The sequence below is a fragment of the Micropterus dolomieu genome, unplaced genomic scaffold (assembly GCF_021292245.1).
Source record: "Micropterus dolomieu isolate WLL.071019.BEF.003 ecotype Adirondacks unplaced genomic scaffold, ASM2129224v1 contig_7801, whole genome shotgun sequence".
Lineage (NCBI taxonomy): Eukaryota > Metazoa > Chordata > Actinopteri > Centrarchiformes > Centrarchidae > Micropterus > Micropterus dolomieu.
Window position 1 is genome coordinate 7663 of NW_025736787.1, and position 22082 is coordinate 29744.

The 22082-nt window shown below is 39.0% G+C and overlaps 1 protein-coding gene across 1 annotated transcript in view; it reads right to left on the reverse strand.

Moving 5' to 3' along the window:
* Positions 1 to 5608: 5608 nt before the first annotated feature.
* The window catches only part of LOC123964997 (microtubule-associated protein 4-like), a gene marked incomplete at its 5' end in the record, with an annotated part of 19350 nt that continues 2876 nt past the window's right edge, over positions 5609 to 22082 (reverse strand). The window contains 5 exons of the mRNA XM_046041607.1: positions 5609 to 12581; positions 13738 to 13927; positions 14110 to 14219; positions 14303 to 14384; positions 19248 to 19307. Of these exons, the coding sequence (XP_045897563.1) occupies positions 12577 to 12581; positions 13738 to 13927; positions 14110 to 14219; positions 14303 to 14384; positions 19248 to 19307 (447 nt within the window). The remainder of the gene's footprint in view (positions 12582 to 13737; positions 13928 to 14109; positions 14220 to 14302; positions 14385 to 19247; positions 19308 to 22082) is intronic.

A 22082-nucleotide genomic window follows, 5' to 3' on the forward strand; every position in this document is an offset into this window, starting at 1 on the left:
CAAAGCCAAGCACCTAGGTTTGACAAACGTGAGCACTTAGCAATCCCAAATTCTGAAGATAAATACCTTAACCACATGAATGCTCCAAGTGTTGTGTCATTCTGTACTAGTTAGTTTAACTAAAGCTAGTTAACATGATGAACATTCATTCATTCACATTAACATTATTCAGTATGCACAGATAATTTAGCTAAAAAAATAGGTGCAGTGGAGATTACTGATATCTTTCACTTTTTGAACCATTATAATTTAGCACAGTCTTTTTTCATCCATCCATCCATTGTCAACTGCTTATTCTGCGTACAGGGTGGCGGGGCATTGACTAATGTTACATTAAATTAGCTTTTATGTTAACTAACTTGAACAACGAACAAAAACAAAAAAGCTCAAAATATACTTTTCTGTCTATATCACAATGTGCAGTAATACCCATGGGAAATACAAGCAGGTGGCTGCTGCTGTGTATGAACAACTGTTAGTGGACATTGTCATAGTCAGTGTTTTACTAGCTAGCTAGCTAAAAAAAACAGCATATATTTGGATATGTTGAGTTTAAGTTTGCCTATATGCACCTCAACAGTTTTGTCTTGAATTTAAATTTACTCAAGTAATGTGCATTCAGGTGAATAAAGCTTTAGGGTAACATTTTGTGACTTCACCGCTCTCTTTCTCAACACTTTCATCCTAACTTTCCTGCCTGTATATTGACCTCTCTTTCCGAACCTGCAGGTTCCCCACCAGTGGACCCGCTCCTCACACCTAAATGTCTTCCACATCATTCATTGTGTCCACTAGCTAGCAGCTGCTGCAAAGAACTTACATTGACAAGACGTGAAAGCTAATAGGTTGTTCCACTGCGACAAAAGCGCACAGCAGCAGAGATATGCCTTTCGGACTGAAGGCGACTAGCCAGTTGCTAGCTTGTTGCTCTTTCTGAGGCAATATCAGCTACTCTGTTTCAACAACATGTGCATTCAAGCAGAAATTCATTGGTGCCGTTGTGCTGGGAGTTGCGAGGATTTAAACCAGCGGTGAGTAAGAAATGGTGAAAATAATACATGTAATATGTTACCCTATAAGTAGAGGGAAAATGTATGCTAGGCTAATTTATGCAGTGAAAAATACCATAGACTAATAGTGAGTAGCAAAAAACAAACATTGAAAGTTATTATGGAGCCAGATATTAAGCTTTTGTTAAATGTGATTGTTGTTAATTAAGCCATATTTTATGTGTGTTAGTGGAGTCAATTTGAAGATAACTTTTTTTTATGACCAAAAGCAGAGGAGAAAGCTCCTTTCTTGTGGTCAAGAAGGAGGACAAGAAGAAGAAGAGCAACAAAGGCTATGTTCAGACTGCAGGCCTTAATGCTCAATTCCGATTTTTTTCCAAGATCCCCTTTTGTTCACACTGGAATCTGATATCAGACTCCAGTGTGAACTGTCCGTGGCCTGAATGTGACGTGACCCGCATGCGCAGAACACACACAACATCACACGCAGCAACACGCTGTTGCAGGCTACAGAAGTAAGAGCAACAGAGGTTAGCTCCAGTTTAACTCATGGGAGACTCCCTTTTTTATTGTCCTCTCACGGGTCACATTTCTCCCGAATTAGGCTATGACAAGTGTTCACAACTTTCTGTTATATTATTTTCTTTCCTTTCTCAAAGTGTGTGCATCCCTTCTTAGCTTATGAGCTTATTTTCCACACAACAATTCAGGTTTATTTAACCACATTAAAACATCATAGTAGATGAATGCACCATATTGGTGAACACTCAATTCTTTCTGGATATGTTTACTCTAATTACGTAATTACTTTGTACAAATTCATATCACATCAACATCAAAGTTCCCGTGTGTGAGAACAGTTAGAAAAAATAAAAACATTCACTAACAAACTAACTAGTAGGCTAACTGATGCCAACATCAGCAGCAAAAGCTGTTAATGAAGTTCCAAAACTTAACAATACATAATTTTCTCAATCAAACCCGTAGCCGTTTCCAAGAAAGGTTGAATTGAGGGCAACTGGACTTCTTCTGAAACGTTATCTACAACCAAGTCCAGTTGCTCCAGATTCAACTTTTCATTAATAACCATGACCTGGATGAATCTTTACAGATGTGTAGGTTTGTCTAACCCTTTCTCTTGTTTGTCTTGTCTCAGCACGAGAATCAAAGGGGGTTCAGTGGATTATCTGCAGTGATGTTTTTAATAAATCAAACATTAAGCCACTAATGTGTTCTTTCTTTGTGGAAAAAGTACCTCACATAGTTTTTGCTGTTAGCCTCTTTAGTGATTGTAAGGTTACTCCTTTTGACCTGAGTCAATCAATTTTTCCTCCTCTCCATCTCTGCTGGGAAACCATACATTCCTACTCCTTTTTCAGGCCTACTGCAGCAGCATCTCCACACAGCACAATGAACCGTGCTATAGACTATTGTAAGACAATATGCAGGCACAAACCACTTAATATGCTGTTTTCTGAGTTTATTGGAGATTTATTAAATTAATACATGACAATCATTGATAGTCAGCTGTCTGTTCTATCTGAAGTCATAAAGATTACATTAGTCCAGGGGTTTTCAAAGTGTGAGGCTGGCCTCCCCAGGGGGCTCCATGCAGTTTCAGGAGAGGCTCAGTGAATGGAAGTGAAACAATATTACAGTACTTATTGCATTAGTTGTCCGTAAGGATTAGGCTGGGAACCGGGGGGTCGCCAGTTTGAATCCAGCTCGGGCCAAAGTTGTGGAACGTAGACTGGTAGCTGGAGAGGTGCCAGTTCACCTCCTGGGCACTGCCGAAGGAGGCCTTGAGCCCCTGGACTCCTAACTGCTCGGGGCGCCGCACTGAGTGGCAGCCCCCTTACTCTGACATCTCTAGTTTGTGTGTTTGTCTTTCGGACCTGTGTATAACAGTAAAGTATATCTTCTTCAAAAGGAGAACACATCGAATAGCCTACATGTGTGAGAGTTCAAAGATACAGTAGTTTTTGGGAACTGTTTTCCTCCCATCAGAAACTAATGAGTCAGAAACTAATAAATGCCTTAGGACAGACCTTTTTTAAAACTATCTGGTGTAGTCAGAAGTTATGTTAAACAGCAATATTTTGGCTGATTTGGCTCAAATATTGAATGTGTATGGGATCAAATAATATAATCATGATTCCATAGGCATCCGGGAATTGAGCAAAACTTACCAATTAAACTAATAATGTGGTCGGGGGGCGCTAATTTTCAAGCTTTATCTGAGGGGAGGCCCCTCAGACTTTGAAAAACCCTGCATTAGTCATTAAGATCAATTAACCCTGGTACCATGAGATTACTCAAAGGAATGTTAGAAAGGTAAATCTGATCTGAATTTTAAATGTGTTTTCAACGCTTTTCGTTTCTCTCGCTCATTTTCAATTGTCCGCCTAGAACTTCCAGGAACTATCTGCGGTCTCCATGAACCATGTGACGATCAAGCATTTTGGACCCCCGCTGACGCGACTCTCTCTTTAAAGGGCTCTGCCCCCAAATAAAGCACAAGAATAAATAGTAGCCATTAGGAAAAGAACAGTTTAATGTAAACAATAGAACAACATTTTTTTATATTCCACCCCACATGTCTTGTTCTTGTGTAATACAGAGTAAGAATTAATAACAGAGTACAGATACTTTATAATACAGCCCGCACCCCTGTAACTACAGGGAGAACATTTTCTACAACTGCATACCTTTTTCGTCGTGTGTAATTAAAAGAATGAAAATAAATACTAGGTTCCTCTGTACCTCATTTAACATTCAGTATTAGCTATGTTTGATCCACCTTCATCTATATGTGGGGAAAAAATCCTCCTCTCACCACTCGTGGGTAGGTAGCCTATGCGTCATCCTCAAGCTTGGGTCCTCTACCAGAGGCCTGGGACTTTGGGGGTTCTGCGCGGTATCTTAGCTGTTCCTAGGATTGCATCACTCTGCTGTACAAAGACTTTAGATGTTATACCTGGAATCTGCTGGAGCCACTCTCCCAGTTTGGGGGCCACAGCCCCCAGTGCTCTGATTACCAATGGCACCGCTGTTGCTTTTAGTCTTCACATCTGTTCTAGATCCTCTTTCAGCCCTTTCAGGTATTTATTCCAGGTTCTCGTGTTCCTTCTTCTTGATGTTTTTCTACATCTATCACTGCTGCCTTCTTCTGCGTTTTGTCGATCAACACGATGTATTGTTGGTTAGCAATCACCAGTTTGTCAGTCTGGATCTTGAAGTCCCACAGCATCTTAGCTCGGTAATTCTCAACTAACTTAGGAGGTGTCTTTCATTTTGACCTTAGGACTTCCAGACCATACTCATGGCAGATGTTCTGTATACTATGCTAGCTACCTGCTGCTACAGTGCGGAATGAACAGAGAATAGACCCATTTCTCAACTTGTTCTTTCCAAATCATACAATGAAGTAGAAAATACATTACAAATCCCTTGAGGTTTGTCTTCTGAAGGCAGGACAAAATCATAGCTTTTTATTGCACTTCGTCCATTTGTAAATTATTGTGTTTTGGTACCACATCCCAATAGAGAAAAACACCATAATTACTTAATAGGATGTCAGTGTATTGTCAACTGTTCAGCTGTTTACCAGCACTGTACCCTGTAGGTACCCAGTATTTTCAGTTTAATACTTACTAGATTGCAAACCAAAATAAGAGCACATGATCATACAGTTGTATTGGTTGTTACAGCCTGGTTGTTAATGCCTATGAATATTTTGTGGGTTCTGTCCTTATCCCATTGGTGTTTTCAGGCCAAAATCACTGCAGCGCTATCTAGCGAAAATAACAAAAAATTTACACATTAACGCATCATTAATTATCATCCAATAGTATGACAAACTTTATTCAGAAATGCACGTGCATCTGAATGTTTTGGTATGCATAAATATCCATATGAGACAATGAATTTCTGATGTCTGAGAACACAAAAGAAAAAAAAAGGGAAAAGACATATCAGGTTTGTGAATGTTTAGGTGTAATATGAAAACATTATAGGAATGAGGAAGTAAGTTTGAGAAGTCCTACTTTTTGGAGTCATAAGTAATTAATTCCCAAAATATGTCATTATCTTTGTCCTAGCATTGGTGTAGTGTATATTTTATCACACTGTCTTTCTTTGAAAAGCCTCCAATGTCAAGCTCAGACACCAATATCATAATATAATATATAATTATTTAAAAAGAGGAAGTAGTTTCAGACTGCAATTCCATACAACCTGCATAAGCATCACAACCCAAATACACTCAGTTAGCAAATACAATTAGATAGATTGTGAATTGTGAAGAAAGATTCTGAAACAGTACTATACATTGAAATTCATTCATCAGTCCAGATGCTGCTATATTTCAAATGCAAGGATTTTTAAGATGATGGTCTGTGGGCCTACTGATCAGAAAATAACATACCACTAGAAGATGGAGTCCATCACTGTAGCTAAATGTAGAGTGTATAGTTTGGGTTAACTGCTGATTATGGTATACTGCTGGTTAAAAAGGTCAACCAATATGTAACAAAAACTAAATAAAATAAACAATAAAATGTTTATAATGTAAAAGAAATGACTGTGACACTGCCTGATCTTTTGCTCATCTTTTTATTTCATGATTAATATTCACATCACTGGTTAACAATTAATCACAATGAACAACTCTTTCATACCAAATATTCAGAATTATAGGGGGAGATGAGCTCTATCTAATGGGAAAGATGCCTCTAACAACCAGCAGTTTGTTGTCTTCTGCATGCTCTTGCTATGGTGTTGTGCCCTACAGAATAACACAGCACGCAATATAGTGGACCCACTCCACGGCACTGAAAAGTAGATTATTTTGCCTGGTTCCTGTAAATGTGTAAAGACAGATTGGGACAAAGCCTGTCTCATGAATAAAATCAATACTGTATTTATCATGTAAAAATACAGAGTTCTAATTTTGTGCTCTCCTTGATAAACAGACAGTTTGAATATTGGTTTTTAACTGGATTACCATCTGGTAGTTGCTGTATATGTGGTAAAGGACACAAGTAGAGAAAGCTACTTTTCAGTGCTGTGATGCTGACAAGCCTCTGTAGGTGGGAGACACAGCTAAGGGCTCCAGGTGTTTATCTACCAACACTCCCTTTTGTTCTGGATTTAACCTTTTTCCAAGTTACATTTCATGCAATTAGCTGCCTCTCTTAGGAGGACAATTCAAATTCAAAATTCCATTAATATACCATATGCTTTTAAATTGTGCAAATTGGTCTAAAATATTCCATTATTTTCAGCCTTTTTCTTTTGACACTGAGAAAATACTTTGGTCCTCCTTTCATCCAATCTTGTGTTGGTAGGTATGACACGGTGTCTATAGGAGCTGTTTAATACAGAACATTACTTTCTACCACATGCCAAAAGACTAAGCCTGGAAAGTCTAACAGGGGGGTGGCGGTAGGCGGGAGTAAGGGCTGACCAATGTGTGTCACATGTCACATGTAGAGTAGTGCATTTCAAACTGAAGTGGAAAACACTTTGTTTCTTACTGTTTTAATGAAGTAAAGTCTGCCAACCAATGTGTGCGATTTTGTTTTTATGTGATCCCAGGTTTTTTTTTCTGTGATACTTCTGTTAAGCCACGTATTAGACCTCACCAAACATGACACACACTGCCTCCCTTCCTGCCCGTCAACATGAATCCCATTAATAGTGTTTCCATATATGACATATCTTCCAAAACAGAACAGAGACAAACCTCATACATGAATTCATAATCTTGCATCTTTAATACATTTTAAAAACATTCTTGATACTTAAGCAGCTCTTTTCTTGGAGGACAAAGGCAGACTCTGAAAAAAGAAAAGTACACTTTTCCTTTCTGATGCTTTCAATCTTATAATACCATTATTGACCCTAACGGTAACAGGTCTATGAAGGTGAAAGCTCATCTGTCAACATCCTTCACTCAGTGTTAATACGTTTTTTTTTGTTTTTTGTTTTTTTATTTATTTGAGTTACTTCTGGAGTGATAAAAACGTGGTGGAAAATATATACAAGGGACAGTGTAAGATACTAGTGGAAAGGTGGTATTCAAGCTCTATAACTGGGGAATCAAACATTTGTAAGGGGACATCAGAGTGAATCTGATTATTGCCTTTTGTCCAAGCTGCAAAATTGCAATGTTAAATTTATTCCACAAATAATCCTAAGTACTAAAAGCATGAATCTAGCTTAATCACTATTCACTTTGTGATGCCTGGTTGGCCTAACGGTTTAAGATGCTGACCGTGTGCAGGGACGTTTGTATCATGTCATCACCCATCTCATTTCCTGTCAGCTCTCTACAAGAATGCCCTTCCAAAATTCTTAACAAATACGTGGAAAACAACCAATTTTATTTCACTATGACTTCACTTAAATCACATGTACTAAGTTTTACAAACTTACTTAACTGGAATTACTTTTTAGTTTATAGCCTGTAGATTCATACATTGCAAAACAGAATCTTCATCATTAGCAATTTCCCTTACAAAAACTTGGTAGCTGTCTGGATAACATCACTCACCTCCTCACACGTAAAGTGCATCATTTTCAACAAATTTAATGTCTGTTTTACAGGTTGCGAAATCAACCTCACAGGTTTGAATGCTTGTCATTAAAATTATTTAACCATGCAGCTTTGGAACTGTTCTCGTGTCTCAACACGTTGTCAGTTGTCACTGTTTTAGGATCATGAAAATCACATACAATGACCTAACATACTTTATGCTAAAGGAGTGAAATTCATTCATGGCAAACCCTTCTACCAGAGGCATCCTTTAAATTTAATCATAAGAAGGAACTTGCCCACTTCGTAAATGAGAATTTGTAGCTTGGTCAGAAAGTAATAATCAGTGAATGTTGACGGGAACAACATGGGGACAGACCAGACAGTGTTAAACCATCATAGCCAACTGAACAACACAGGTGACCAAAGTTACAGTAAAATCCTCTAAGCTGACCAAGATAAAGGGCTACCGATGCGTCATCCATGATACACAACATCAGATCATCCCGTCATATGGGAACATACATAGCTTCCAACACACATTAAGACTACAACTTGCTCCTATTTTATATACACGGACCACTGTCTACACCTATCAAAGTGCTTTCATCCCTTTGTTCTTCTATTCCCAAAGAAAGATTCACATTGTCGTTTTCACATATGATCCACACAGATGTCATGTCTGATGTTTTACTTTTAGGCAACTCATGGGAATGATTTGGAGGGAAGAGTACAATATTAAAATGCTTATATGGTGTTTTTAGTTTTAGTCTAGTCTTTTTTGTTTGACTATTTGATCACTTGCTCTTTGATTATCATAACTGTCTCTAACTACCAAGACTGTTTTGCTCCCAAAAGCACAGATGTACAGTACACAGTTGACAATGTTTTACCAATATACAATAAAGCAACTTTTATATCACGTCAGTGCTTCAATAAATGACCAAGACTGTGTTCAAAGAGCACAAGACTTTGGGGTTTTAAGGGGAGCTGTACATAATTAACATGATTTTTAGTATTCCAGACACAATAGTATAGAGTGGCCATCAAAGCTTATTAAATGACAGCAGGATGTAACTCCACAGAAGCTTCTCTAATGATGTAAGGTTTCTCATTCAGCCTTTGATGAGTCTCAGAGCCAGACTATCAGTGTTCCAGAGGCTAAGCAGCACTCTCTACAGGATGGATGCAGTAGTAACACTTCACACATCTGACAAGTACGACAACACCCTACAAACACGTCACTAATCCTTCATAGTTTCAGCGATGACCCTCCCAGCCTTTAATGCACAATGCATAGACAGTGAGTAGATAGATCTCCATTAAGATGGCTGCTTCTACTCATTATACTGGTGTGACACATAAGAATGCTTATGGTCTGTAAATCAAAGTCATTTCACAGTGTTTTAATAGAATCTAAAATGCCAAAACTGAATTTAGATGATTCCCTAGAATAATACAAACAATGTTCCCTACAATTTTAGGTGTTGTTATCGCTTAAAATGTGGTTCTCTATTTTACAACTAGAGATTTTTCATTATAAAGACAACTTCTGCCTTGCTGAAATACTGCTGCATTCATGGCATTTTGGAGCTGGGCAGTTCATGCTGTCGAGTTTAGTAAAACACGTTTTTAATAAATAAACCTTTTGTAATAACTTCCAGTGATATCCTATACAAAACAAAGAACAAGAAAATGCAGAACAAAAATGTTTAAAAAAAAGCAATTAAAAAGCAATTTACTTCCATCTATTTACACTACAGATGTTAAGTAAACTATATGCCAGAGACACTAGATAACTTGAAACTCTGAACATCTTGATAATTTTCTACTATAGTACTACAGTAGTCACCTAAAGTGGCTTGGTAATAGCTCTTAGTATGTTGAATCTACTAGTCTCTATTAAGTACATTAGTAAATCAATAAAAAGTTGCAAAGAAAATGCCAACTTCAGACGTGCCATGAATGTAACATTATTCCCTTTACAGTTCTTCCTGCAAGTGAACTCACTCCTCTCTTAACTGCCGGTTAACTTCTATGGCTCTTCTCTGTCTCTGTCCATCTCTCTGTGTGTACATCGCGTTCCCAACTAAGATCACTGTATTGCTGTCAAAGAGTTGGAATGAAACACAGGAAGAGGATAGACGAGAAGGAGGCAGGATGAGCTGAGCCTACGATGAAACTGTCCGACACTGACTATGACAGGACCAACGCACACACACAGCTCATCCTTGTTTTAAAAATATTAGCATAGACCACCAAAGCACAATAAAGAGTTGGTTTCATTCTAGCACAGAGAAATGCTTCTATGAAGCTGAACAGCATACCGTTTTTATTTTAGCGTGCTGATTTGTGTTTGTGAATATACTGTTTGTGTGCTGATTTCTGTTCTGAGTGTGTGTGTGTGTGTGTGTACATCCACACCAACAAGCATGTGTGTGCTTTCCTATCAATATCTGTGCTTACGTGTAAGAGTGTTTGTGTGTGAAGAAAGTTAGCAGGTCTCACAGATAGGCCTTTTCCACCAACATGGAACTAGCTCCGTTCTGGTTCGCGCACTGAATTTTGAACCGTTTGGAGAATTTCGACCAAAAATAAACTGGTTCGCAACCCGAAAGGTGGAGCAGGAACCAAAAAATATCAGGTTTTCCTTGACCTGAAGTGCGAACAAAAAATGGGCGTGTCATATTCCAATAGCCCTCCATTGATGACGCATCCTGGATTATAATGTTCCGCTCAAAACTGGTTGGGCTACTTTGCTAGATAGCATCAGTGTTCCAAGAATCTTGAACAGAACTGGTTCAAGAACCAAAGCTAATTTGGTCAAAAAGGGCATAGAAGATTCAAAGATGTACCGCCTAGTGGGAGGACTTAAAATAGGATGTGGCTATGTAGCCCCACCCACTCTCCACATGACCAGGAAATGCTACATGTGTGAGAGAAGGAAGGATCTGTTTGTCCCTAATAGCCACATATGAACTGTAAATACTAGACACAGCTCAGGGTGACTGCTGAAGATCCTCACAGGAGTGTCTATAGGTGTATGAGTGGGACTGAAGATTAAATGGGGGGTTACTGGATCAAGCGATTAGACAGTGTGGGAACCAAAGGGTTATGGTGCAGGAGAGCAGGGTTGCATGTTCTGTGGCGGAAACAGTCTTAAACAGAAAATTAATACTAAAGGATTTAGTTCCTTTTGCCATGCAAAGGGTCACGTATGTGAGCTTATTTAAAAGGTGAAGGGTTACTAAGTCTATAGGAATATTGTCTTAAGGCCCGGTCATACCACAAAATGGTATGGTGAAATTCATCCGTGCCTCGATATACTATGTAGTTTTAGTAGCTTGGCGAAGTAGATTCAAGATTGAAAACTAGTGCAAGTCAGTCCCAAAAAAGATATTTCGTTCTAGGACTGTCATTTCATTCACTTACTGAAGAGAGCAAGCCTGCTAATCAAGCAAGCTTGTTAGCACAGTTGCTAATGGGAAAATATGTTCAGACCATTTATTCAAAAGTCTCATAATTATTACTTTAGAACTATTCCTCTTTTGTGGAGCTGTTTATACTCTAAACAGAGGTAGTTCATAATACTACCATAGCTTCCTACATTTTGGACAGCTCTCCGATCCCTCAAAGGACAGCGCATATAAGATGGCTTGACATTGGTCAATGGTGGAAATTAGCATGTCAAAGCAATGTCAAAGTTTTACTTTGCCAGCATGAGCAAAACCACTGATCATGACGATTCTTCCGCAATAAATTGATTTTAATCCCTCCTTCAGATTGGCTCACTACTTCAGAGTCAAATGCTGTGATCTTAGCTTCGAGATCAAATACCTGTTAGATGCCAAATAATTTTTTGAGCCAAGACCACCCAGTGAAACAACAGAGCTCTCCCATCACTTTACGCCTACCTTTCTTGATGATTATCATGCACTAACCACATAAAGTCGTCTGCAAGTACTCTCGATAAATTCTTCTTTTATTGAACACGAATTGTCTAACATCCTAATAGTTTCTGACTTCTCTGTACTGATTTCGAATGATATCTTTAGATCTATTTCCAAACTGTATCCCCTCTACTCTATATAAGTCCTTGTCCTCTGCATTGATCACTGTTAATTGTGAGCATCAAGTCCAGAGATAAAGAAGCAGTATTGTAATACATTTGGTGAAGACAAACTGGTGCAATGATACCAAGAGATCTAATGGGAAATAATGATTGATGAGTGAGTTGTAGAATTACCTTTAATTAGATAATGTGCAGTGCTGTAGATACTGTCTATTTGAAAATAATGGCTGGCTAGCTGGCTGGGAGGCTGGAACGTGTTGATCTGAAGCAGACTTGACAGTATTTGCCCTGCTGCTGGCCAGTAGCAGGCCCTCAGCTGGTTAGTGTGGTCTGGAGCTAAATGGACCAGGACTGGGAATAGAGGTAGGGCATAGGTCTGCTAACAAGGTTGGAAGATCAAAGTGGTTTTGAATTGTAAAAGCTTATAATAGAGACCATAGATTAGCCTTAGAAACTGAGTTCTGAAGCAGGGTCTTTGCGCTATAAGGACACGTGTTTAAACAGTAATTGTACTCATAGGTGGAAATATTCTGTGAAAAAATTGGCTATGCTCAATATCCATACAGCATTGACTACGATAGTGGGTTTATTGCGTTTAAGGTTATTAAATATGGGATTGAAGGTTGAAGTCCTCTAAATCAGTGATTACAAGGGAATTTTATCAGTAGAGAAGCTGGTGGATCCCCACACAGAGAAACACAGACAAACAGCAAGTGCTGTGGTGGGCAGGGCCAAAGGGCAACCAGAGGGCGTAAAGAGGTCAAAGATCAGGGTTGGTAGCAGGAAGCTGGCAGGCGGACCTCAGAGAAACACTGAGAGACAATTGGTCAGTTCAGTACTGCGGTGGGCGAGATGAAGGGAAGAGGGAAGTGACTGCGCCGTGGTAGGTTGGTTGGTCGGTTGATTGGCAAGTCGGCCTGCGCCATGCGTGTCCAAACTCTACACGTCACTGGGACTCAATCTGTGGAGAGAAAAAGTGAGAAACGTGATGCTTGGACCGCAGCAGTAGCTGGACTCTAGCTAATATGCTCTCACTGTTATTAATATGAATTATGGGCCAAATTAAACATTCCTGGTTTTTTATTGCATTAACACTACAACCATCCATCAATTAGGCCGAGCTTGGCAAACGCACTGGGTGGTAGAAGTCATCCCTCTGAAGTCAGAAAATCTAGAGGCCTGCTGCAGTGGAATTTATCCATTAAGACAGGCTAATCTTTACTTTGTAGGTTCCATAATTTCATTTAGCTGCAAAGTGTGTGCTATTTTTACCACTCCACTCCATCAGACACATAGCAGAGAACAGTTATACACACAAATCCTTGCATTGCACACACGATATTTACTCATTTACTGTCCATTATCTCTGTAATTGAAAGATTACTAAACCCCTGAGCAGCGATTGTCAAGTCATAGCTTAGCAACCATAACTAGGCATGTCAGGCCTGTCAAGTTTTGGATTTCTACATGTTAAAGCAAAAACTAGAGAGCAAAAGAGTATGGAATGGATTGTACCGTGCTTAGCTAACTAGCTTACTGCAGTAGCAATCTAGTGTTATTTCAAAAAGGAGCTAAATATATTATTTATGGCCTTGGCCTTCACCATCTTGAAATCAAAATATGTGAAAATAGGGCCCAGGTTTAAAAATACCGAAATATCCTTTAACATGGGGGTTTATGTGGCCAGCCTCAAGTGGCCATTCCAGCAACTAAATTTTTTGGCACTTTTTAACTTTTCAGTCCACAGGTTGCCGTACTTGAGAACTTCGTCATCGTCATGAAAAAACAACAGAGCTTTAAACATTAAAAAGTCAGTTTTCAACTAACTCATAGAGCTATTGCAAACAACAGTTGCCATTTCAGCCAACCAAATCCATGATTGCCGGCTATAAATAAGAAGCTATTGTTTTTTTTCTAAAATCAAGGACCCATTGTTTAGAAAAATTGCTACGAATTTTGATTGGTAAAACTGCCATGCTTAAAATTCTAAGCTACATATGTGCAAGAATGGAAAGCTTGATAAGTGTAGCAACAAAAAGGAGGGCTTCGCAAATGGACAGTTGGCTAAAGCACTTCATTGCTTTTAAAACTGATTGTTTGTATTTGTTTGCACCTACTTGTCTCAGTGATGCGTTTGTCTATGCTAAGGGGCTCCCTCAGGCCGTCACCCCCAAAAGGAGTAGGTGTGGGGTCCTTCACTCCATTCTCCTTAGTTCCTCCTGGTGCTGTTGCCTTAGCAACGCCTGCTGGTCCTGTTGTCGGAGCACCACTTGGGGGTGAAGATGTCTTCTCCTCTGTTTTCTCCTCCTGTAGCCAAATATAGAAACACAAGGGCAGGGACACACACACACACAAAGAACACTATGTTTTTTTATAGTGCTACCACGCCATGTAGTGGTGTCCACCAGTAAAAGCACAATGAGTCAGCAGAATAGGAGAAGTTAACTGTCTATCAACTGATAATGTTAATGACTGTGTTAAAGTTTGACCTTGTGTCCGTTGGTCTGTCCGTTGCCTGGCCCCACGTTATCCAGGGATCCAATCTTAGACTTAGCTTTAATGTTTAGCTTATGGGACTCAATCTTCACATCACCTCCACCTGAGGTAAAAGAAGGTTAGTATGAGACCAGCATAGAATAAAGTAGCGTTTGAAGGGAGTAGAATCGAAGTTTTAAGATCCACCTGGCTTATGTTTGATGTTGTCCTTGGAGCCACATTTGGATGTCACCTTGCTCAAATCAACCTTCTTATTTAGGATCTGCACCTAGAGAAGAGGAGAGATCATAATGTAGCCTCTTTATACTAACTCATAAAGATGCCGCATCCAGTACAATGCATCTATACTTCAGCGTCCACTCTATCCACTTTAGAAAATCACTCTCATCCATTATGATGCACCCGGTGCATTTAAAAAGAGGATAACATTCAGTACAAAACAATGAGTATTTGGGAAAAAGGATACAACACAGCAAATGCTGGACTATCTACCCATGCTTCATTCCCTGCTTTGCCCTGTTTAATTGTTACTGAAGGTGCCTTTTTGTTTTGTTAGGCTGGTAAAGGATGCTCCATTAATGCAAATAAATTGAGACAAGCTATAATTGGAAGATGGGAGAAGGCAGTTCTTAGACCGGTGTCACATGATGAGAGTGTTTGTTCAGGATCACAAGGAATCATCCTGATTAGTCTGACAGTAGCTGGCACTGATGGATTTTAAGAACCGGTGACCTGCCTGACAGTGTGATGAGATCAATCATATTTACAAATTTGATGGCAAACAGAGGGACTAACAGTACGTGGACTAAAATTTTATTCGAAAACGAACTAGATTAGTTCTGATTACTTGATTGACATTAGAGCTCTCCCTCATTAGAGGATGTCTGGCAGTTAAAATATTAATGACACGATTTTATAGTATAAACACAAATATTTGATCATTTTAGATTGAGGAAACACACCAATGAAATTTGAACATCGGTGCAACTAGCATAGGACAGTATTTGTTTGTATTATGTGGAACATGCTTTGGAACATACTTTTACATGTGTTGTACATTTGATTGCATTATTGTTTTACATTTACATGTAAACAACAACATAACAATGTACCGAGCACCTAATCTAATCAAAAAAAATGGACAAGATAAAGTAAAGACAATTGAGTAGCATGACAAAACATAATTACATGATATAATTATATAGTAATGTATTTTATAAGATCATGCTGCATCAATATATATAGGGATATGTACAATCCACATTCCAAATGTTGGAGTTCCATTTTAATGTTACATATGTTCTGGCAATAATTAAGATTTCTGTAAGCTTAAGAGCATTTTCACGACAACTGTTTAAATTGATGATGTGTACCAAATGGCATATTTCAGGGTCCACAAGGAAATTAATCCTATGGATTTGTTATATGAGATTACAGGTTTCTTTGGTATTAAAACTAAACAGTTGCTGACATTGTGATATGTGTGACCGGTCTAGCCTATAGTTTTATTTAATGCCTCTACTTGACCATTTCCAGTATAGCAGCCCAAGGATGGAGTATGATAGTGCTGCAGGTGTTTGGAGCAGATGGGAACAACATTTAGAAGGGTGGGCAGAAGGACCTGTGGTCAGTTTATTTTAAGTAAAATCAATCCGAAATGAGCCGTAAATGTGCCAATTACGGTGCATTTATTCTTAATTACACTGAAAATGATAACCTGTTCATGTAAATGTTTGATATTTGGAAAAAAATTGCTTTCTGTATTGTTGTAGTTGACGCTTCTCGCCCTGATGGATTCTAAAATCTGTGTGCAGAGATTAAATTAGGAATAACACTAGATTTGATTCCAGACTGATTCCAATGTACTGTATCCTGTAGCCAGACTAATTTGATTTCTTACCAATAAGTATCCAATCTTGAGTCCTTTTCAAATAAGGATCATCCTATATCATTGTGATTAAGTTTTAAGAACTATGTCTGCTTCTGCATAAATACACTCTAATCAGGTGTAAGCGATTTACTATGCATCTAGCCATGGTGAGCCAAATGTACATACCAAGACCACAAATTCATCTTCCATCCCTTTGTGACAAATTAGGTATTTTTGTGGCTGGGATAAAAAGGAGGTTCCCAATTGAGCCAGACAGCCAGAATGAGGCAAAATTAGTAGAAAATGTGATATGCATCCACCCTAACTAGAGACTGCCTCCAGCGCCAGCAGTACTTACATTGCCACCTCCAGGGACATGTTTGATATTGTCCTTGGAGCCACAGCGGGACGTGACATGGCTGAAGTCCAGCTTTTTGTGCACTATCTGAACCTAAAGACAGGCAGGCAGACACACAGACAAGCAAGGAGGTGAGGAGACAGAGAGGGAAAAGAAAGAAAGAAAAAAGAAAAGTATGACAGGCAGACAGAAAAGGGCAGCAGAGAAGAGCAGATCAGCTGGCAGCTTGAGTTAACAGGAAACAGAGGAGCCTTGCTCTGTTAGTATGGAAGAGATTCTGTCATTCAAATCAAATGAGTTGAGTGATTGGCTGCATTATGTGAAAACTTAATCAGAACATGGCACTGTAAAAATGGTTTTGGGATATTATGCAACAAAATCATAATGGTTCAAAATGAGGGTACTGCTAATTGGACAGATTCTTTTAGGAAATGTTTTTGAATTCTTAGAAAAGTAAATGCTGTACCAAAGGACGAGGATACCAACTGAGTAACAACAGAGTGCTTCCATAAACAGTATTAACCAAAAACGGTCAAACACAGGACAAGCACTGGAAGAGGAGATAGAGCACATGCAAAAGAATATTTCACAGGACAATCAGTGATTGTGTGTTAAAGTGGTTAACACATGCTCTTCTAAGCAGACAACAAGATGTGGAAGACAAAACATGTTCCTTTTACTTCAAGTGGTACATTCTAAAAAACAACACTCATTAGCCTGTTGTTTTGCGCCGCAGCCAGTCCCACATTTCTAAGAAAGATTACTGAACTGCAAATTCCAAGTATGGTTTGCCAGGATCCCTGGATTTTCTTAAAGCAAAACTCAAGAGACATGGATTTTGGCCCACTGGACCTTAATATTGAATGATGACCAAAATCAATAATGTGGCATGTGTTGAATGCCATCTCTTTGATATTTCGACTTTCACCTATGTCTACAAGCAGGGTAAATAATTTCACAGCAAGGGTTATATCACAAAGACAACAAACATAGCCAAAGTGAAAAAGAAGGAAAACATAAATGAATGAATGAACAAACAAATAAAGTCATCTCGGGTTCAAAAGGGACACCATAAATACAAAAAGTACTAATTAAACGATCAGATCTGAAGATCTGAAGCATAAACCAGCAAGATGAATATCTGTGTCCAAGATCCACATCTCGGTCACTGTTAGAGGCAAGTGTCTCTGATGCAAAAACAGCAACCAGGCAAAGTATCCATTTGTGTTTTGCCAACAAATATTGAATATAATTCTCTGCAGGGTAGTGTACTGTAAAAATGTCAAACCATTCATTCAAATCCTTCAGCATTTTTGAAAATAAAAACAGACAAGAAAAAAAGACCCAAAAAATACCCCAAAACACAACATGGCATACACTATCTGGCGTCATAGGACAACACTGACATTATTTGAAGAGTAACAGTACAAACTTTTTTATTTGAAGTTTCAGGTGAACAAGCAAAGCGAGCATAAAAGATGATGGGGGCACTCCTGCTCAGGCATGGGAGCAGTGGGAGAGAGAAAGTTGTAAACACGGAACATGCTGGATTCAGTATGGGACTCTAGGAGAGTACAAATTGTGTAAGTAGTTATATGACCATGCATGGGCGTGGTAACATCGGTGAGGTGTTTCAATGCTGGATAAACCTCCAAGATTTGAAAAGAATGAAAACCGATGTGGAGGTCGCTCTGTTTCTACTGGACAGGCGAGTAACGTTAGTGTTGCTGTTTCACACAAACGATGGGTCAGTACTTGTCTTGTTTGTTGTCATGTTTGTGATGCCTGATCCCAACTGGTTAGCTTTGTCAGCTTTACCACAGAGGCCAGTGTGTGTATGTGGTGGAGTGAGTGTGTGTGAACGGGTACCCGTTCGGTAGAGAGAAACAGATCAGCAATATGTCTTGTTTAGTAAATGTACAGTTTAAGTTACAATGACCGGTGAATAAAGACCGCAGCTTTTCAAGACTAAAGCGGAGCTCCCATGTGTAGCTTGCCAACTGTTGAAAGAGTGAAGGGGGGTTAGCCCCGAAGTTACCATCGACTTCAGCTCTGGAGAAAAATAAGTCTCCCCTGTACTTCCTGACTCACTGTATTTTTGTAAAAAGTATTTCAAATAACTTGCTAGTTTTTTTACTCTGTTCTTCTAGAGTACTGCACAAAACCTGCCACCTTACTGAGGTTAACTTGCCCTTGGCCAGCAGACGCTGTGGATTCTGCCATATTTCAGCGTAGAGTAGTAGCTCAGAGTAGTACAGGTTGCATGAATTTGGGGAGCAGAGCGTCTGATGGAGCACTGAAAGGAGATGTGTGTTTGTTCGGCAGTTGAGTTCAAATGTCAAATAACTCTCTGCAGAAGTATCCCTTTAAGGTGATGAACACCAGTGCACTGTTCACATGTTGAGCGTTCACATGTGGTTTACACATGTAACATTTTCGTAAGCACTGCACTCTTTAAATGTGTTTCCCCATTATTTTGACCCCTTATTACCCTGTTACATACATTGCACTCTAATATTACCCAGATACACCCCCAGTTACTACCAAGCTATTACTTGGTTATTACTTTGGCAATTGCATGGTAGTAATTATTACCTCTTTATTATCAAAGTATTACCCCACTATTACCATGTTATTATCAAGCTGCAATGTACTAGCGAGGAATTGTTTAATGTCGATTTGTTCATGCATGATTGTTCTTAATAAACCAGCAGTTATTTCAAGACAGTGTGATCATTCACTCACAAATAAAGGAACCATATTCTAAAATTTTCATTTTGACCACCCACTCCTGCCTGCAGCAAAGTTTATATCGCCAGCTCCCGCGAGATTTGCACTGGGTCCCGCGGGATCCAAATCCCAATGCACTCTCTAGTGTAAGGGTGTAGATGGTAGGGACTCACTCTGGTCTTGGCAGCAGGGGTGGAGGGATCGGAAGTCTTGTTGTTTGGAGTGGAGGAGACCTGGGGAGACAAGCAACCCCTAGTCAGTACAACCTCCAACAAACCACATGCCACAGCACAATAAGGTCAAAGAGCAGGTGGCGGGGTGGAGACAATTGAGGGGGTACTGAATAAATGGGTTAGTAGCTGGGCCAATCAAATGAGTGTATAGGTTGTTACAGTAATTCAAAAGGGAAGCATATTATTGTATAGAAAATAACAGCATGGATCAAATTCACAAGGCAAATGTTGACAGTGTTTCCCCTATATTCATTCAGAAGCGGCGTTGTGCCTCTGCTGAATTATGACCGCCACTGCTAAAATTTCCCATGATCATTAAACTATATGCTAAGTAGCATATAGTTTAATGATCTAGGTTCCTCTCCTGGTTCTTCACAGAACATCTACGTGAAAGGTGCTGTTATAAGAGCAGCGTAACTCCTGTAAGGGATCGGGACGTGTGCATAGCAAGTGCTTGATTGTCCGAGGGCCAGAAAGTGACAGTGAATGCGAGTGGAGGAAAATATTCTGCCAGTAAATGTATGTGTCAGTTACAGTGTGTCAGCTTCTCAGGACAAAGAAAAGTCTGTCTTTTGATTCCCCAACTGCTGGAAAAGTGAAGCTGGTTAGTGCTAGCTAAATCCACGATGTGCGGAGATCTGTCCTTACATCGATGACAGATTAATCATGAAGCGGTCATGTTCAAGATCATGTTTGGGTAAAAAACTAGCCTATCTAACCGGGATTTTAAAGTTTTTAAAGATGTACATGCATTCAGATATGTGCTTTGATATCGACAGAATGAATGAGGAAATGAAACGGTGTGTCAGACAGCCGCCTCAGGCTCTGCAGGAGGGGAGGAGTCAGAGAGAAACTGACGGTTTTCCAACTTATCCTGTGAACCTAACCTCCTCCCGAGGGTTTATCACCCTCCCAGATATGTGTAACTGCCAATCAGATGTACTGTATCAGATGGATAATGGAAACCATTCAATAAACTGTAAACTGGGGCAGATGTTTTCAAAACATATCAATGAATTACAGTAGGTTAGTACCACTAAAATACAGTTTATATGTTAGTGAAAAGACACTATCAAATGTTAGCACAAAGAAGGGTAAAAGGATAATTACAAAACCAGAAAAACAACATCAAATATCACATTACTGGAGTAAGTACTATTGTTCAGAAAAACACCAGTCAAATTCCTAAATACTGAGGATGGAAAGATTGGAAGACCAATAAGCTCCTGTTGAATGGAAAATGTTAAGTCATCGACATATATTGTTTTATTCAGTTTGCGTGTGTAAAGTGCATTGAGACTGGAAACACAGAAAACACCTCCAAGGTTAGGGATATATGCATGCCAGCACCTCTGAAGACTTTGTATCTTGTTAGTTAGTTTGTGTTGTTTATTTGTTTTCATTTGTTGTTCTTGGTGTGAGTATTTGATGAGAAGATCAATATCACTTTCATATAACTAAATGCATGGAAAACAATAACTTATTGTACTGTATGTATGTACTGTATGTATGTACTGTAAGTAATTTGCTAAATAATTAAAATGTATCATAATTTTTAAATTGTAAAGATTTTGGAAGATCTTTCCTTCTGAGAGTTAGATGATTAGATTAATATCATTCTCATGTCTGTACATTTACTACAAAGCTGGAGCTGGGATATATATATATATATATATAAAAATATATATACACAGCTAGCCCGACTCACTCCAACATTCAAAAATAAATCTACCAACACTGTTAAATGAAAATCAACAAGATAGGTGCTAATTAGTAATCTTTATGTGTTGCCAGGTATAATTCCTAATGTTGAAGAGAGCCAGGCTAGCCAAGCATAAAGCAGGCAAACCTTTCCCCAAACAAACTGTCACACAGGTGTCTGAGCCATGTCAGTCCATGACATGATATGTACCTTTATAACAGTGGAATATAGAAAGCATGCACAGGATCAGTCAGTGAATCGACAAAGGGAGACAAAGGAACTGGAGAAACGATCGGAGACTAAAGGTTGGATGGGAAGCCAGAAAAGGGAAACAGAAAGATAGTAATAGAGATAGATTGTTGCCCTCTCTTCAATTAGCATGTAATGGTAATGACCTCTGTAAAAGGGGGCACCACTGACTCTGAAACTCAAGCCAATAACCATGAGCAACTGTTCATAGTATAGTGACTGATAAAATAACAACTCCCTCCCAACTGGCCTGAGAAAGTGACAACTGGCCCCAACTTTCTCAGACTATCTTGCCCAAGGACACTTCAATATGCAGCCTGGAGGAGCCAGGGGATCATTCTCTGAATTAAACAGACACCTAGATATTTGTTGGTGTCCACATTTTCTAGTTCATACCCATTCAGAGTGGTGAATCAGACTGGCATGTATGGGCAGCAATCGGTTGAAAAGGATGCACTTAGTTTTACCGGAGTATGGTAATAGATGTAGTTCATGGGAGGAGTGCTGTATGGCATTAAAGCTCTCCTGGAGGTTTGTTAGTAAAGTATCCAATGAAGGGCCGGATGTGTACAGAGTGGTGTTGTCTGCATATAGGTGGATCTGAGCGTCTTCAGCAGCAAGACCACCATCATTGATATATATATATATATCTATCTATATATATCTATATATCTATCTATGTATATATATATATATATATATATATATATATATATATATATATATATATATATATATATACATTTACTAAATACTAATATATAATAATAATAATAATAATAATCCTTATTTGTAAAGCACTTTTCAAAAACAAGTTACCAAGT